The following is an 18,722-nucleotide window of genomic DNA, read 5'->3' as shown; positions in this document are numbered from 1 at the left end:
CAATGTATCTTTGATTCTCAACAGCTAAATGATATAACAGAGATGGCTTTTTCCATTAAGTAAGTGGTGACGAACCCACTGCAGTGTGTACTACCTGCTTCACCAGTCTGAAAACAGTAAAAAGGTAGTGGTAAAGAGGTTAAGTTAAAGACAGAGGTATTTGGTTTGTTGCTACATGTTATCTTTTATCATTCTTATTTAAAAAATACAGCTTTATAGTGACTTATTTGATCTGTCCATCAATCCAAAAACATACATGTTACAATGACAGTCACAAAGTTAAAATGATTTAATACATAAACTGTGATGTTCATCTTCTACCTACATTTTCCAGATGTATGTACCCTTATAGATATCATGCATTACCAACATTCCTAACAATAGCAGTAGCAACCATTAATGACAATAATCATAATGACATATTCAACCATGCTTTAAGTGAGCCTTCTCTGATGACTATGCTGTCACACTAGCTCTCTTCTTCACCAGCTCCACTTCATTATTTAACAATAGAAATCCACTTACTGTACAAAATCAATACTCTGGCCACTGACCGCAGGCCATTAATCAAATAAAAATACATATGGATGGAAAGCCAAGGCATGACAGACATAAATAGTGGCTTAAGTGCTTTCTCTTTTGAAAGCCACAAGACAAGATCATCAGCTAACGAGGATGAATTGAATTTGTTTTAAAGCTATTGTTCATTTAACTTTATTAACAATTGTCTTCCTCCTGAGCGCCAATTTTGTGACAGCAGCAGCTGCTCAATAACAGCAGACGGGAATAAACAATTATTGATTACATGCTGAATACACCATGAATAGCTGACTAAAAATGGACATGCAGAGCTAATACCTCGGCCCCTGGGCTCCTCACGTACGCACAAAGTAAATCAGTAAAGACCTGGTCAACAGGAAGGGCTCTTCAAAAGCTGAGCACCGGTGTAATTACTACCTAAGTAAATAGTGGTAATTACGATGCTTGCTGCAAACAATGACAATTTGGGGATGGGGAAGGAACTCCCCTCTTCTCTCTAATAAGAAAACCTATTTCAGTTTCCTGCACAACCCATAATGCAAACCTCTGGATTCCTTTGCGACTGTAGCTCAGACCCCATAACAAAGACCCTGATAAACAGCGAGGCTGAAACGAAGTCAAACGTAGATTATTAGCGATACAGAATGAGCTCCTTTCTCCATTTCACATGTGCCCACAAATTCACATGTATTTGATATGTATTTGTACATTTATTTGTCACTAAATCAATTGCAGTATACTGTAATTTATCACCAAACACTTCTGAACGTTGCTTGACTGCTGACAGCTGACAATATATTATCATAATTCTGTCAAACTAGGCTGACACAATGGGACATAATGGCATTTCCATAAAGCTCTATATATGACTCAATACAATTTGTTGATCTTCTTACTCCTTGGCTTAATCATTGAAATTAGGGATTTGATGCATCTTTTTTAGATAAATGCAGTTTTTTCAGATTGTGAACAGTTAAATATTTTTATTTACATGGCATTCCATTAGGCAATCAGGTTTCTTCAGCATTGTTTACATGTAAATATTTCAATGTATCTAAAAGCTCCATTCATACTCAGTTTTCCAGCAAGTTGTTTTTTAAAGCAGCAACAAAGTGAGTATGAAAACATAGAACTGCATTCTTGTTATGTATACATCCCAAAAACTACAACCTAGATATTTTTTCTAATAAAATGTATACTACCTGTTGTCAGGAAGTTAAATGATACCACTGGTGGCAACAATATCATAATGACATATTCAAGTACTTTAGGGCAGCTGAACTACTAATCACATTTTCTACTGAGCAAGACCTTATGTATAGATGTACGCTGATGACGACATAAGGAAATATACTGAGGTTTTATCATTTTTGTGAAAGTTAATATTGTAGGTTGCAGTTGATAGGTCCTGGTTCAAGCTTCAAGGGTCCCAATATAAATGGACTCTCTTAATCATTTAACAAAACTGGATATTTTTTATAATTCAAGCAATATTCTTAAGTTTCATTTAATATATTTAAAGGTGGGGTAGGTAAGTTTGAGAAACCGGCTCGAGATACACTTTTTGTTATATTCCATGGAATGCTCTTAACATCCCGATAGCAATGAATATCTTAAGTGCTTTGACAAAAGATCCATAAAAAAATGTCATCTGTGGAAGCCGTAGTACTGTAAAAAGCACCACCAATCATTTTAGCCAGCCCGGCTAAAATAACTGGATGGCCTACCTGCCTGTCAGCCTTCCATCGAGCTGGTTTCTCCGAAATTACCTACCCCACCTTTAAGCTTTCAATACAAATTCTCAAGCTTCATTCAAAATTCTCAAGTTTCATTTTCACATTTCCAGCAATGATTGTCAATGAAGATCCTTAGGCGGTTTATACTGTGTTACTTAGAGATTTGTGGATTTGCAATCTGTATAGACCCTGTCTTCATTTTTGTTTGTCTCTTTGCCTTTGGAGCGTCTCGACCTTGAATTGAAGGGATGGACACACTTGCACACCGAGAAAAAGGCCGCCCTGTAGTTGTTGTTCATCCAACCGTACAGGATGGGATTGACACATGTTGAGCACATTGCCATGATATGGAAAACAGTGAAAAGCAGCTTAAAGTCCTTCATATACAACACAGTGCTGTCGATGTCGACCGCCAACTGGAAGGCATGGAAAGGCAACCAGCTGACGGCGAAGACCACCACCATGGTCAGCAGCATCTTCGTGGTCTTCTTCGTGCGCTGATGACGGATATTTCTACCAACATAAGTCAGCTTATTCCAGATGCGGATGTAGGCTACACAGTTGATGGCCAGAGGTAAACCGTATTGAATCAGAAGTTCTGCTATGGTGTAGATGCTCCCGTTCATGCTGCTTCCTGGCCACTTCTCTGTGCACACCTGAATAGACTCGTCCGGCGAAAGGTCGTACGTCCCGTACTCCCTGAAGATGGCGAGCGGGCTGGCCAACAGGGCGCTGACGGCCCACGAGATGGCAATGACCAGAGCGCACATGTCTTTGGACATCTTGGTCTCCGTGTGGTGGACGATGCTCCTGTGGCGGTCCAGGGCGATGACGTTCATAGTGATGGTGGACACGTGCACGGCCAGGCCTTGAGCGCACGGCAGCATGAAGCACAACACCTGACCAAACTTCCACTCGCCATACAGAGTATTGACGAGGGTGAAGGGCAAACACAGCATGTTCACCAGCAAGTCTGCCACAGCTAAGTTCACAATAAAGAAATTGGTAACAGTCTGTAGATTTTTAAACATATAGACAACATATATCACTAAAGAGTTTCCAATGACTCCAAACACTATGATTATGCTGTAAGCTAGGATGAGAACAACTTGAACCCCAACCAGCTGTGTGCTGTCGTCCAGCTGCAAAATGTTCTCATCATTTATTGCGCTGGTATTTGAGCAGCAGTTGTTAGATTTAAGTTGTGATTCTTTCACTTGAGTTGTGTTGAACTGATCCGCTGTATCCATGGCAACCAGTCCCCATAAGTCACTCTGTGAAAATAGAAATCACTTTAAGCGATGGACGTACATGTTGTGACAAAGAAAATGTGTTTACAGGCAACAATCTGGCAAAATATCTTCAAGATTTCTTCAAAAACAATAAGAACATGAAGAAAAAAAGAGATGGTTATTTTCTTTTGGCATACATTTATAAATAATGTAGTATCTTGATGTAAATGATTATGTATTCTGCCAACAAACCACAACGGCACTGTGACTGTATTATTTGCATTATTTCTAGATTTTAAAATTAGTTCTAATTGAGAGGGCACAGATGCCTAGTAAATATCCAACCTGCATTACAGAAGAAGATCAACTATGATTTATGATGGTAAAATCACATGTGAATACATCTTGTAAGACGAACAGAAGAACAGATGAATAGGAAAGAATAAATGAAAATAAAGTGTTATTGTCGTTGTACAGCTAAAATTAGGAGGTCTACTCCTGAGCAGTGCAAAAGAAAATAGAAAAAATTCAAGGAAATCTTGATGACTGTAAATGTAATTAGCTTGATAAGTCTTGATGAACAAAAATACAGAAAGCCCCAAATTGGAAATCACGGGCCACTGTGCATTCCACCATGCTATCAGAGATGAGATTAAATGGGTGTAATAAAATATTATTTATGTTTTTAGCATTAGATTTAACACATTCCACATCCCTAATGTAGGACAGCACATTTTTTATTTGTTAATTTAGCAAGTCTCATTAAGTGCATACTGATCCTGAAGCTGTTTTACAGACAAAGGAAAATACAACACATGTCACACATGAATTGCTGTAATAAGGGCACATTGATCCATATACAAATAACAATTTAACATTCATGAGTTTATTCTGTCAGTCACTCCTAACACTACAAAGTGATATCTGATGATTTCATATATGTGTGTTTGCAGGCTTTGCATGTATTGACTTCTAATATCATAGGGCTGAGATTTCCAATAAAAAGATGAACCATATAGTATACATACAGTATTCTCCTTGAATAAAAAATTATGCTGTGAATATTTTTTAAATATATCTATTTTATGTATCTTATAAAAGTGAAGATAGGTGAAAACCTGCTGCTGGACATGACATCTAAAATGAGTATCTATTGGCAAATTAACCTACTCGAGCTATGGACTGCAGCCTTGTTATTCCACTGGTGTGTTATGTATCCATTACGCAAATAAAGTGGCTTGTTAGGTCAAAATTCCCTTGGCACTGAGTTTCGTGACAGTTTGTGATTATTTATAAAGAAATTACAAAATTGTCCAGATCAAAAGATCAAATGCAATATCATCAAGAGTTTAACTCACCTTTATCTCTCTGATTAAGATCTTCAGATTACTCTCATTGTTTCTGCATCCAGTTAAGTTGAGTGAAAGCTTTTGGTATGCTTCTTCTTGGTCTTGTGGAATCCGGAAAACAAAACAAAAAAAGAAGCACTCAAACAACGAAGGATCGTTATTCTTCTTCAAGAAGGAACAACGCGCTGAACAGCAAAGTGCGCAACATGTGCCAATGCGCACTGCAGCCCTCGGGCATTGTGTGCGCATTACATGCAATGCAAGACTGAGAAACAGACAGATGAGGCGGGTCGAGTCACAGAGAGGAAACTCGTCCTGCCCTGACCAACATCCTCAACTCGAGAGATGATGTCTCTTTGCCGCACAATATGTCGTTTAAATGCACTTTATTCTGCTCCGGGCGAAGCGGTTTAATAGCGTGCTTCCGCCTGTCAGTGCCAAATGAAGACGGATAAAGCTATTTTACATAGTTCATCTGTGTTCATCTCTCAGTTATTAACCTGGGTGTGCCTCTAGAGAGCAATCCTTCACGCAAAAGTAACAAGAATTTTACCATAATTTCCATGAAAGAAAAATCACAAGATAAAAACTGTTGAAAATATAACTTAGCTTAAAGGTGGGGTAGGTAAGTTTGAGAAACCGGCTCGAGATACACTTTTTGTTATATTCCATGGAATGCTCTTAACATCCCGATAGCAATGAATATCTTAAGTGCTTTGACAAAAAATCCATAAATAAAATGTCATCTGTGGAAGCCGTAGTACTGTAAAAAGCACGACCAATCATTTTAGCCGGCCCGGCTAAAATAACTGGATGGCCTACCTGCCTGTCAGCCTTCCATCTGTGCACAAACTTATCTCGTGCCCTCATTGGTCATGTGCGCGTTGTGTGTGTTGGAGGAGGGGCTCTATAAGGAAGTGGCAGATTTTTCCGGTTGTGTATTTTCAAATTCTAGCGCACTCGAGCTGGTTTCTCCAAAATGACCTACCCCACCTTAAGTATTGATTTAAAGCCGCTTTAATGTCATGTTTTTGTGTTGAAAAAAACTGATATCCAAAGATGTTTTACATTTCTTCCATCTCTTACTGCTTTTTAATTTCTAAGTATAAGTACAATGACAAAACTGAAAAGTTGACTTTAATTAAATGTATTATGTCAACACATTACACATAACTGTGTTAGCTTAGTTGAAGGCAATAATATTAAGTTGAAATAAAAAGTTTAGGTTCAACTTATAGGTCACCTATTATGCAAAATGCACTTTTTGATGTCTTTTACACATAAATATGTGTCCCCGGTGTGTCACACATCTTTTAAAAACGGGGGTACAACGAGCGTATACAGATTTGCTGCCGAGCACATGTGTTTAAAAAGCAGGAAATAAAAAAGGAACTCACCTTGTGATAAACCCGCAAGAGAAAAAGCATTTGATACTGTTTCAGAAATAATCCTTAATGTGGTTTATAACAGGATGGCGTTTTATCACAGCAGAATGTAACTTTATCTCCGGTAGAATTCTGATCAGGCATTAGCTCCGCCTCCTCTTTTTTTTTTTTTAAAGCTAAGGACCCAAAATCCGAGTTTCTCTAACAGGGCTGGAATAGAGGGTAAGGGATGTCTAAAATGCATGATCTGTTTGTATTTTGAGCAAAACACATCATAGACATGTTTTTATATATTTTTATATATCTGAGACCCATAATATATGCCTAAAAATACCATGATAGGTGCACTTTAATATTATTGCTATCCTTTTTCAGTGTACACTGAAAAAACAGAAACGTTGGCTTTAATTAAATCTATATGTCAACAAATTTCACGTAACTGTATTAGGTTAGTTGAAAGCAATAATGTTAAGTTGAACCTAATATTTTTTATTTAAACTTAATATTATTGCTTTTAACTAACCTAATACAGTTATGTGAAATCTGTTGACATAATAGATTTAATTAAAGTCAACGTTTGAGTTTTGTCAGTGTAGGCTTTCAGTGGTGTGGATACCATTTCACAGTTTAAATGTTTGGTCTGTAATATCCCGCAAGGCTGTGTCATGGGTGAAAAAACTGTTGAAAATAATGAATTCGAAATTTACTTCAGCTTAACTAGCAAACCCAAAGCAATATATTTTAATAACAACAATAATTATCAGGGTTAAGAGTGCATTAGTGGCTTTAGTGCCCTGTAATGGCCCCTTGCTGTACGAATGGATGGACTGTAACCATGTTTATGCTTCGAGCAAGTCTTACTTCTCCTCCTAGAGACAGACTGTGTATTTGTGCTCTCGCTATAGATCCATACTCTATTTTTACAGAAACTTGATTTCTAAAGCAGCCATGTGATCCATGTTTGATGTATTTATTGGAAGCTAAATTAAGGAGGCCCTTGACACCATGTGGGAATAAAGATATGAAAATCAGATTTCCCTCAGTGAATCCAGGCTAAAAGTTGAAAGCCGTCAATGTTAGAGGAGACAAAACTCGGTTACTCTTCAATCTCAGCGGGGACTCTGCACCTGCACACCGCTTAATAGAACTCGGGTGCTTGAGCCCATTACATCGGCCTCTCTTGAATCAATACATAGTGCTTCTCAGCAGGATCTGTGCCTAAGTGTAATGGAAAATCAATTATCCATCATTGGCACTGGTCTTTACCTGTGCTGTTTGACATCAGTGACTTTATACAACTTACTATCCTGAAGGTCCAGCAGCTGTGTGTATATATAAAGTTTGACAGAAAAAGTGCTGATGTTTATTTGATTCATCTGAGCTTAGGTTGAGAACTTGTTAAAAACCAAATGCATGTGAATAGTAGCACACAATAATAATCTCACCTATATTTTAGGTTGACATGGATACGGCTTAGTTACTGAAGTGTGAAACTTCAATCAAACTTTATTCGGGTAATTACAGGTGATCGTGTATGGGGGGGAATGATGTACTTCCTGTGATCAAGGAGGATTTTTGCCGTTGGGCGCATTTCCTTTATCTTGAAACATTAGCAAAGTCTTGCACTATCTATCACAGCTAGGATGATATAAAAATAGTCTACAGTTTGCACCCTACTGTGCCTTTAGAGATGCATCTGGTGGAGCAGCATGACTTCCCGCAGAGCCTCGTTAGTCAGCAGAGAGAAGAGTGATTTTTAAATCCTTCATTACAAACCAGTTTGCAGTCTCTCCACATCTCTGTTCTCCATATGCCTGCTCACAAAACGTTGGTGTGCGCTCGCTCAGAGTTGTTAAAGATTTTGGAATGATTTGGCTTGTGATCTTGGAGACAGGGCTATATCGTATGCCATCTAGATCATAGCTTTTATTTAGGTTTTCAAATTAAGCTATGAATTTCTGTCATTATATTATGGTTCTTGGACTGTTCTTATATAGCGCTTCATCCAGTCTTTACTGTCTTTATTTTTTATTATTAAGTAATTCATAGTGTTGTTAAATTGCTGATGAGAAGCCAATTACATTAGTTTGCCTTTTTTTCTGTGCGGAAAGATAGAGAACAAACTTTTTTGACCTTCAAGGTTCAAGGTTTTTATTTTTGTCATGGTTTTGGATTTATGTTTTCATTTTCCACCTTTGTTTTGAAATGTTTTCCTCCTTGTGTCTTGTCTGATCCTACTCCCTGGGTGTTTCTCAATCGCGAGTACGCTTGCTTGGTAGCACATGTCTGCCGAGCATCTTGCTTCAGAAGCGAGGCAAGAATACTTCCTGGCATTCGGAAAACGAAAAGTGGAACACGCTAGCAAGTGTGCAGGTGTGCGTCATATGAGAGGCCGGCCCCGCCTTACATCTTCCGCCACAGATTTGGGGAAATTGGTCCGTGCGCAAAGCATTGTGGGGATTTTAAGACCGCGGAGTCTACACATGTGCAGCCTCGAAATTTCTAGCTACGAAGTACGCCGGGCTCGGTAGATTTCCAAGTATGCTGGAGATTGGAACAGTACTTCGGCGGCACTCGATGACGTAGTATGCTTGAAATAGTGGCTCTGCAGCAGCTTTACTCGCGATTGAGAAACACCCCCTGTGTTTGCCTTCCTGTCGTTAGTTTCCCTGGTGTGTCTGATTGTGCCTCATTGTGTTCACCTGTTGCCCTTGTGTTTCTGCCTCCCTTGCCCAGCTGTGTCTTGTCCTGTGATTACCCTTCTGTGTATTTAGTCTTGTCTTCCCCTGTGCTCCATGTCTGTTCGTCGTCATTTCATGTCCCTGCTACCTGTCGTCTATGCTTGTCCATGTCTCCTGCCTGTTCCCGTCTGTAAGTTTGTTCCTGTCTGTCGTGCTCCCCGGTGTTTCTGTTAATTGGTTTCTTGTTTTTTCATGCCTTCGGCTTTTTATAATAAAGCTCGCTTTTTGTTAACAAACCTTTTGTATTTTTTAACTGCACTTGGGTCCTATTTTCCCCAAACCTGACAATTTTGTCATACGAACATAGCTACAGTGTAGTTATGACGATGGAAATCTTAGGTCACAGGCTCCTTATAGTCTTATTGCACTATTTCACTACCTCACTTTCAAATGTTGTTTAGTAAGTGTAAACACCAACAAATATGCATGAGTATGAATCTGAGTATTTTGTTGGATTACAACATGTTGTAGCTTTGGGAAACAATCATATCAATCTTTTTCCATTAAGTTCATTTGGAGATAATTACATAGATGTTTGTATATTGAGCGAGATAAGGTGTAAGGTGGACTGTTGCACCCAGTGTTTCTGTACATTTTAAATATTTGATCACCCAAATGTGAAATATATAAATAAAGCTTTTATATAAATGACATTGGACTTCCAATACCAATTTCAGTTTTTAATTAATTAAACTATCATAAAGGATCTAGCCAAACGTACATTTTTCAACCGTTCAGTTTGATGTCTGTTTTATCGACTTACATTAACTTAATAGCTTTGAAGGCACACACAGATCCCAAACCATTAAACTCTTATAAACATTCATTTCTTTTTTTATAAATATAAACTCCTTGATTGTCACTTAGTGTGTTCTGTTGGCAGTCATTTGAAATGTAATCCCTTTTAACAGCAGCAAGATTATTGATTTACAACACTAATCCTCTTATTCTTGAAATAATTTATCTTCTAGAAATTATAAAACATTTGTGCTGACCGTTAAGTATCTCCTGTTATCTGTAAACAGGGCTATTTGGCTTGCTGGCTTTGAAATCTCAGTGGAAATGCTAAAAGAAAGTTTCCCAATGTTGCCATGACGAAAGAAAGTTATTCTCCGCTGTAATGAACTAAATATTTACCTCTAATTTAACTGTTTATGGCATTTTTTTTCGTCCCAGCCCTGTATTCAGTTGTATAGTCTGTTCTCTTGTGCTTTCATTTTTTTTTAAACTGCTGGGTGTAAATGGGCACAATCAAGGAATTTTAGTAGCAAGTAAAGAAGTAACTTATTTTTAAAGCATGCGGTTACAAAGTGCTTAACATCTTAGAGCTGTGACTAATACATTTCAACACTGCAGTAAGACAAATAAAACCAGAGAAATACAAAAATATAATGGAATAAAATGTACACTGATGGCAGCAGAGAAGATAATATAAAAGCATTTGCACAATCATGAAAAGCAGAGAAAGTAAGAAGAAACATATTGCACTTTGTCCAAGTAAACCTTTTAGCCAGAACATGAAATATGTTTATCACAATTGAAAAACATTCATCACAGCATTCCTAGCAACTCTTCCATCTGCAGACACCATCATGTTCCCATAGGTCACTCTCTCCTTTCCAGATTACTGTTGATTTTTATCTCAGTCTTCCGGAGTTATGAGTCAACGTCAAAATATAATCTACGAGCTGCTACTGTTAATTAAGATAAATGCTGAACACCGGAGCCTGGTGAACATTAGTGATGAATAATGTACACATTTAGACATCTAACACAAAAGGTTCGGTCACGACGGCAAACTATCAAGGAAAAGACAAATACAACTTCAGTTAAAATAAGGTAAAAAGTAGAATTCTGACATTTCTATTACAGTTAACACTTTTTTTTCCCAATGTCTTTTCAGCTCAACAGCAGGACTTCATTTCAGCTCCCATCAGTGCGCTGGTCTTTCTCATGAGGGCCATCTCACCAGATAACATCAGGCTGCCATCCAGATGGTGAAGGAGACGAGCAGCGTGGGTAAAACCGTGAGCAGCGTCACACAGCCCAGATACAGCGCGACTGCTACACCACACAGTGCAGTCAGATAGGAGCTCTTCCTGCTGCAAACAATCTTCCGTACTGCTGTGCAGAACTACAAGAAACAGTGTGAGAATTAGTGATCTGAAGCTAAGTAAATCTCAAATTAGCTTGGCAGTACATGTCATTTAGGCACAAAGTAACACTAGATGGAGCTACTCTCCTCGTGAATAAGTAAAGTATATTTTTACTTCAGTGGACAGAGGGAAACAACTCTGCTGTTGAAATATCCTCATGTTAGTAAGTGTGTTTCAGCTTACATTGTTTTTCACAGGAAAACAACTGACATGCACATGCAGTTAACTTTAAACCTTTAGCTTTTGCATGTGACCTTTCTCATACAACAATCTCTGGGTGCAAACACAGTAATACCTGTAAAGAAGTCAGATTACTGGATAGTGGGTTAAGAAGCGGAATCATTTCTCAAAAGAATGATGGAAAGAAGTTGTTCAACAATGACAAATAGTCCGAATGTTTTCTCATCTATTTAGAAGACAGTTTGTAAACCATACTTCATAGAATATTCCAATAATATCAGATGGAAGGAGATTCCTCACTAATGCTGATCCAATTTAAATGAGGGGAAACACACTTTACAGTCCTGGTCCTATTCAAAAATCGATTTTGAATACAATACATTCAGCAGTCTGACTTGGGGGGGAAAACGATGGCTGTCTTCCAAAGTTACTAACTATGTTAATGTCCTTCCACTGTAGCTCAGGGAAGAAGGTTTGTCAAAGGAAAACAACTTGGAAACTGGAAAATACCTAATTATGAGAAACAGTTTTCCTGTTAAAGCCTCTTATTGGCTTTGGTTCAAGTCAAGCATTTTTCCTAGCCTGTGGAATGTGGGTTTCGTTAGAAAGGCATATCGTTTTTACAGCTAATATAGAAATAATTGTTAAATCTGATTTATTTTTTTGATCTTTCTACTGACAGGTGCCAAGAGACTGTACCTGGTATGTCTGGTAGCTGATGGACATGCCGTATCTGCAGTACATGACGTAGTGTTCACAGTTGTACCACAGTAGGCTGTAGTTGACCTTGCCCAGGAGTTTCTCTGCCCTTCTCGCTACCTCGTCCCCGTCCAAAGGAGGCTGGCTGCACACCTTGTCCATGTGGTTGACCAGGATCTCCGAACCGTACGCAAAATCAGCCAAGGAATCCACTCTGACGCTGGCAACCTTAGCGATGACTCCCAACATCAAGCGGTTATTTGATACCATTGTTGAAATTGCAGATGTATTCTTGGTAAACACAGGAAGGATGTCCGGGATGAGATGAGCCACACGATTGTCACCCAAGTAGATACCAAAATGTGTAAATAATGTCCTGGGGACTTCCAGTAAATCACCACGCTTGTAACGGGACGAATCATTTTTAGATTCCTCCTCCTTTTGGGAAGCTACGTAGAAAATGTTGAGTAGTTGGTAAAGAAACATGATGGCAGTGTGTGGTAAACAGCTCGAAACCCGTTTTATTTTAGCGGGAATTGGGAGGGGCTAGAGCGGTTAATAGGATTTAGATATTGCTCAATGTCCCAGTAAGATTTTGACAGAAATAAAGGAGCTTTCTCTAATCACTTCGTTGTGTGGTTGGATTTTGAAACTCAGGCTTTGTTGTATTAAGGTCAGGGTTCCTCATTAAGGAGGCTGAATTGGCAACAAGTTAAATCTTTATTTAGAAGGTTACTGATATTGAGAAATCCAACCACAATATAACAACATTGTTTCGTCGTTATTCAGCACTTTTTAGACATTTAGAAAACTTATATAATCACATAGTTATAGAAACAGTAGTGATATATAGGATTTAAATAAAAAAAGAAACTCAATATAAAATAAAAATATATAGTCAAATTCAAAGGTATAGGTGCTGTATTAGCATTACTTTTGATGTGTTTATTGTAACTTTTTGCAGCACATCTACACTATACATTTACACATAAACTGTGTTATTGTTTCAGCAATCTTTGAACCCATTGACTATAATTGCAACTTGAGGTGTGAGACTGGAGACGGAGTTATGATTACGAGTATGACTGGGTTGTTTTCCACACAGAATTTTAACAATATTTAACCAAAGACTTCTCAACTGTGATTGATCAATACTACTGTTACGTCAGACATTCAGCAAATAAACGCAGAATCTATTTATATGGACTTCCGTTTTAACTTTTTTAAAACTGGTATATGATTGAATATCACAAATACTATATGATGGCTTTGCTCTCACTGGCATGTGTTCTGAGATGTAGGCTGCGTCCACTCACTCAAGTAGAAAAAATAAATAGTTTATTAAACATTTTTCATATTTACAACATTATATTAAGTTCATTGCAAGAGAATTCCAACCACATATAATACATTTAGATATTGTTGTAGTCAATGTACCACTGTATATTCCTTTTGTGCACTCTAATACCTAATACAGTTATGTGTAATCTGTTGACAAAATACACTAAATTAAAGTCAACGTGTGTGTTGACTGTAATGTTAGCAAAAGTGAATCACTATCTGTATTCTTTTATAAATATATTTTTCCCAATGCTTTTATGAGAGAACCAATGTAAGTCACATAGGAGACTATTATTTGCATGTCAAAAACAAAACATTAAACATCGTCTACTCAAAGGTCATGACATGTATAGTTTTAACTCCATAAGACAGGAGGGCACGGTCCTAAGGAGGTTTCAGGTCACTCCTTGCCAAGTAGAAGCTCAGTTTGTGTGTTTGATTGTTTGTAGGTTCCTTCTGCTGCACTTCTTCAACCAGCCATCCACAGAGTTAAGGTAATGAGGATTGTGGGTAATGTTGTTGATGGTGCCATGCCATAGCAGATAATGGACACAATTCCCAGGAGGCCTGTGACAGCCACGCTGCGCTGGTCTCTGATGATTGATTTCAAGCATTCGCAGAACTATAAAAAAAGAAATACAGTTAATTATTTAATGTTGTTTATACACTATTTAGAATTGCATTGTATGCCCTACAGAACCTTTCCGATTGCCTGATACCTGGAAAAAAAAACATAGTTACTGTGAACAGTTGTGAAGGTTAACTCAGAAGGATGCCAACTTCTCAAATCTGGGCAGCCACTTGGCATTGAAGTGCAAGAGGCTCTATCATGCCAAGTATACTCGGTGTTGGTTGGTTTGAATAATCTGATTTGGCTATTTGGGAATGTGCAGCACTGTAAGTACAAGATGAACTGCGAATGGAGACAGCTTCTTCTAACACCAGAAAAAAATACGTTTTTAAAGTATAATATACATGGCATAATTTGAATGACCAATAACCAAAACAACACTTAACATAGACATTTAATTCTGCACCCATTGTCAGAAAAGCGTTTAGGACTATACCAACCTTATCTGTTTGCAGGCTGGCTGCACGTCCATATCTGCAATCGGTCACAAAGTGTTCACAGTTATACCACAGCAGACTGTAGGGAGTGGCTCCGATGTGTTTTTCAGCTCTCTTAGCGACATCTTCATTGGCCAATGCTTGATCCTTCATGAATTTATCCATGGGGTTAACCAGTATGTTGGAGCCATATGCAAAGTCCTCTAAAGTGTCAACGCGCACCGTGGCGCATCTGTAGATGACGCCGAAGATCAGTCTCGTGTTTGTAATGACAGAACCAATGAGCTTCCGGTCGAGTGTGAGCACAGGCAGGATGTCGGGGATCAGGTGAGCCACTTTATTGTCGCCTAAATAAATGCCGAAGTGGGTGAAAAGGGTTCTGGGGACTTCCAGCAGGTCTCCCCTCCGGAGGGGCTGCGGGGGAGCGCGCAGCGCGTGACCTTTCCGGTCCTCACCGTCCGACCAGCTGGACCCAAACAGTTTGAAGTTAAAGAGAAGAGAGAACTTCTCCAACAGAAAGGTAAACAGCTGCAACATCGTAACAGTTTTGGGGGAAACTACCCTCAAGTGCTTTAGGGAAATGAGCTTTTTATCCTTTCTGTCGCGAGGAGGAGAGAAAGTTCAGAGGATATCCCGAGGACACGATTGGTCCTTCTGCACGTGCAACCAAAGGGCAAATAATAATAATATCATGTGAAAATAACATTTATTAGGCATTCAGATGGACAATTGCATCAATAAGATTCATTGATAAATGTAAGTTATTCAAACTGAAATCACCTGTGTTCTAATACTCTATTACAATTAAAAGTCAATAAGTCATGCATACCACTAGTGTATTTATTATGCATAATGTTCCCCTAGCAGTACACTATATCCCTCTGAAATCTAATGGAGTAATTTAGTGCAAACACTAAAGTAAATAACTCATAAGTATAAGTACAGTGAGCATTCATGGTTGTCAATTTAATAACGGCCTTCTTTTGAATTGTGCACCTTCTTAGTTCCTTTTGGTGATTAGACCACTGCTATGAGAAACTAATTGGGCTATAAAGCTGATTGCCCTCCAGACAATGAAGTGCGGAGGACTTAGTTGACTCACAGTGGCGAGTCTGTTCTGTCCCATCCATAATCGGGATCAGTGTTGGAAAAAACCAGGCTGTTCTGGATGTTCTGCATCTTCTCAAAGGAACAGTACGACAAGATAAAACATTCTTTGACCAGATAACCTTAATCCTGTAGGCTTCAGTTACACATCCATCAGAATATGGAACTGAAAGACCAAATGAACCCACTCCGAACTAGTTGTAAGGAAATTAAACATGGAATGCGAAGCAGAGAAAAATAAATCTTAGCTTACATTAAGAGTAACATCAGTTTCTTCATTTGAAAACTTGAGAAATACATTAATGGTATGTGGAAAACAAAGTGTCAACCTGGCTGCATGTTTTTCCTGCTGATCTACGTTCAGCTCAGTCGACTTACCGCCTCTGACCACAGGTTGAACCCTGGTGGCATTACAACAAACCTTTGCCCTGAGGGAGATTTACACCATGGTCACCATTACTCCAGACTCTTGACACATGGGGGACCCTAACAAGGCTCTTTAAGTTGAATTCCTCGTCAGACCTCTTGTGAAATACGCTAACATTGTTTTTCAGGCCTTAAACTTAAGTTGATTACTGAAGTATTTCCTCCGGTTTCTTCAAAAACAATGATTCAGCAATAAACTAATAACTCTGAATTGCATCTCTGTTGCTTTGCATTCTGATTCAGTACGCCCAAGGTAACAATGTGACCTGGCATCATTGTCTGATTGCATCGATATAAAACAGCTGAAGCCACGTCTCAACAACCTGGACACGATGTGCGGAGAGAGTGTCCATGTCTTCATGGCACTTTGAGAAGAAAGAAACTCTTTCCATTGGTTTTTTTCTTCACAAAGAGGCCAGTTCAGCAACAGTTCAGCACTGTTTGGGTTCATGGGCCTGCCAGTTCATTCTCAGGTCAGCAATGCTTTATATCCATCCTGGGACTGTGTTTTTTTTTTCCACATAAAAACCAGGTCACACAGAGGTAGTTAAGGCACGATTTATCATCTAATGTCAACATGTGGCCTACAGGTGAAGCCTTATTAAGTTTTATTTTGGCGTTTGTTTTGATGTAATAAAGAGTAGTTTGTCTAGAGTCCTGAAGAATATCCTCTAATTTATAAAAATTATCCATTTGGGTTTGTTGTTACTTTGCAGCATACAAAATATTGAAGTGGCACAACCAGTGTAAATTGGCTTTGAACAAACATTCCTCGGTCTAAAATGTCAAAATATCATACTTTACTCATTCATATCACTCACTTTAAAATAGCAGAAGTGAAGAAAGCATATAATTCCTAATGTGATCCATTGATTATTCAAGTGTTTAAAGAGATGTTAATTAAAGTACTCACCCCCTTACATTTGGAATTACTTGTCCTATTGAAGCTGTTCTTCAACAACAACCTACGACAACTAAATGATCACTTATACGTTGCCTCCACTTTTATTTAATTAGATGAATATTCTGAAGCCAATCTCCCTTTAACTTTCTGTTAAAATGTTAATGTTTAAGATCCCATGTCATGCTTTTCCGGTTATTAACCGTCCCCTTGTGTGTTATGTAGCTTTTTATGCATGGAAACGGTCTGCAGAGTCACAAACCCTCAAAGTACACCCTGTAGCGAGTAAGACTCTAACACAGAAAATACCTGTTTATGCTGCCCCAGAACGCCTCGTTGGAGATTTTTCTTTTTCCATTGTTTTCTTCTTATAGTGTAGTAAGTACAGTGACGTATTGGGTATAGTGACGTAAAGGAACAATCCGCGGACCTCCTCACACACACACACTCAATCTTTTCTCAGCTGCAGCTCCACGGATTTCTCAGCCTGAGAAAGCGAGACGCGGTGGGGCTCGGCCTGGGCTCGTTCTGAGAACACACGCAGACTCACAGCCAGGCTGCAGGTGTGTGTGTGTGCTCGGGCTGGGTTCAGGCTGGGTTTTGCTGTGTCTCACTGTCTCGCAGATCCCCCGCAGCAACCAGGAAACGACACCAGTAAGCCAGCTCACACTGTCCGCTCCAGCAGCGAGCCCCGCAACGTCCCGCCAACACGGCACCCAGACCCAACGCAGCATTCTCATCTGTTTGTCATTACTGGTGTCATTTTCTGGTTGCTAACAAACGCCATTGTAACACATAATCACTGATGTTCCGCTGTAACGGTGGTGGACTCATCAGAACAGAGTGGGCGAGCTGACCAATCAGAGCACAGTGGGCTCATAAGGAGGGGGGGGCAGGAGCTCCAACAACCCGTTTAGGACAGAGAGTGAATACACATACTATACAGAGATGCTGTATGAGAAACCAATGTGAGTTTGGAAAATTGCACAATATAAATCTATTTTAGTATACCTCAACAATGGAATTATGATCAGTAGAAATGGCCATGACATGGGACCTTTAATATAACTCCAAATATTCATCATTCTTTATTTTGTGACACAAATGAACACACATCTCCATGCAGCATTTCAAGGGGGATACATGTATTTTATCATGAAAAGAGTGTACCAATTATGTTTAAGTTATAACTAAGATGTTTCTATTCAGGGACAAAAGAGGCATATGCTTTGAATATACTTTGAATGTGTGCTCACTGATAAGCTTGTTTGGCTTATTGTGGTTCCACTCCCACTGGTGGTCTTACCCACCAGTGCAGCCCCGTTTCAAACAAGAAGTCAAAATCAATAACTTAATGTTTTGTAAAGAATTTGTGGCTAAACTCCCAGAAAGTGTCCCCATGAAACCTGAGCGCTCATAGTCATATTTTGTCATTTAATATAAACCATGTTGATTAACCACCTGGAAAAAAGAGATCAGTGTCATTGTCAATTTACTGTTGCAGCCAAAAACTATATCAAGTACTGTTTAATCTGCAGTTTAACATTGCACCCTGGTGAATTTCTGAAGAGAAACGAAAAAGGGAAGAGTTGCGAGTTGGAATTTTAGCCGTTAAAGTTAAATTGTAGAAAATTAATCAAATACATTTTGAGTGTTAGTATCAAGCCTCAAGAAGTCTGCTGTGTTATCTTTGACATTTTGTCCTAGGGAATATAATTTGAAACACGCAATTTTCTAATTTGCCGTAGTAAAAAGAGAATTTCTTTAAATCACCAAATAACTATGAAAATGTTTGTTTTAAACTCAACTTTGACTCAATTAGGAGCTTAAATGGGAACTTTTTAAAGATTCTTAAACATTT

The 18,722-nt window shown here is 38.7% G+C and overlaps 3 protein-coding genes and 1 long non-coding RNA gene across 4 annotated transcripts; 1 reads left to right on the top strand and 3 right to left on the bottom strand.

Annotated features, from left to right (window-relative positions):
• Positions 1-2,431: 2,431 nt before the first annotated feature.
• Positions 2,432-3,547, bottom strand: npy2r (neuropeptide Y receptor Y2). The gene has a single exon (XM_034129241.1). It carries the CDS (start codon positions 3,524-3,526, stop codon positions 2,432-2,434), a length of 1,095 nt encoding a protein of 364 aa, XP_033985132.1. The 5' UTR covers positions 3,527-3,547.
• A 5,436-nt stretch (positions 3,548-8,983) lies between these two features.
• On the top strand, positions 8,984-12,200 carry LOC117481525. Its single transcript, XR_004555783.1, has 3 exons — positions 8,984-9,113; positions 10,887-11,131; positions 12,002-12,200. It is a non-coding gene; the product is annotated as an uncharacterized LOC117481525 (long non-coding RNA).
• si:dkey-30k22.5 (lecithin retinol acyltransferase family protein) lies at positions 10,356-12,793 on the bottom strand. Its single transcript, XM_034129240.1, has 2 exons — positions 12,019-12,793; positions 10,356-11,117 (listed from the first exon to the last, which is right to left on the bottom strand). The coding sequence occupies exons 1-2, from the start codon at positions 12,502-12,504 to the stop codon at positions 10,962-10,964; spliced, it is 642 nt and encodes a 213-aa protein (XP_033985131.1). The 5' UTR covers positions 12,505-12,793; the 3' UTR covers positions 10,356-10,961.
• Positions 12,794-12,957: 164 nt separating this feature from the next.
• Positions 12,958-16,189, bottom strand: lrata (lecithin retinol acyltransferase a). Its single transcript, XM_034129239.1, has 2 exons — positions 14,431-16,189; positions 12,958-13,981 (listed from the first exon to the last, which is right to left on the bottom strand). Exons 1-2 carry the CDS (start codon positions 14,962-14,964, stop codon positions 13,829-13,831), a joined length of 687 nt encoding a protein of 228 aa, XP_033985130.1. The 5' UTR covers positions 14,965-16,189; the 3' UTR covers positions 12,958-13,828.
• Positions 16,190-18,722: the final 2,533 nt, after the last annotated feature.

Source organism: Trematomus bernacchii, unplaced genomic scaffold (genome assembly GCF_902827165.1).
Source record: "Trematomus bernacchii unplaced genomic scaffold, fTreBer1.1, whole genome shotgun sequence".
Taxonomy (NCBI): domain Eukaryota; kingdom Metazoa; phylum Chordata; class Actinopteri; order Perciformes; family Nototheniidae; genus Trematomus; species Trematomus bernacchii.
The sequence above is the reverse complement of the archived record's forward strand: the minus strand, read 5'-3'. Positions and strand labels throughout refer to the sequence as shown.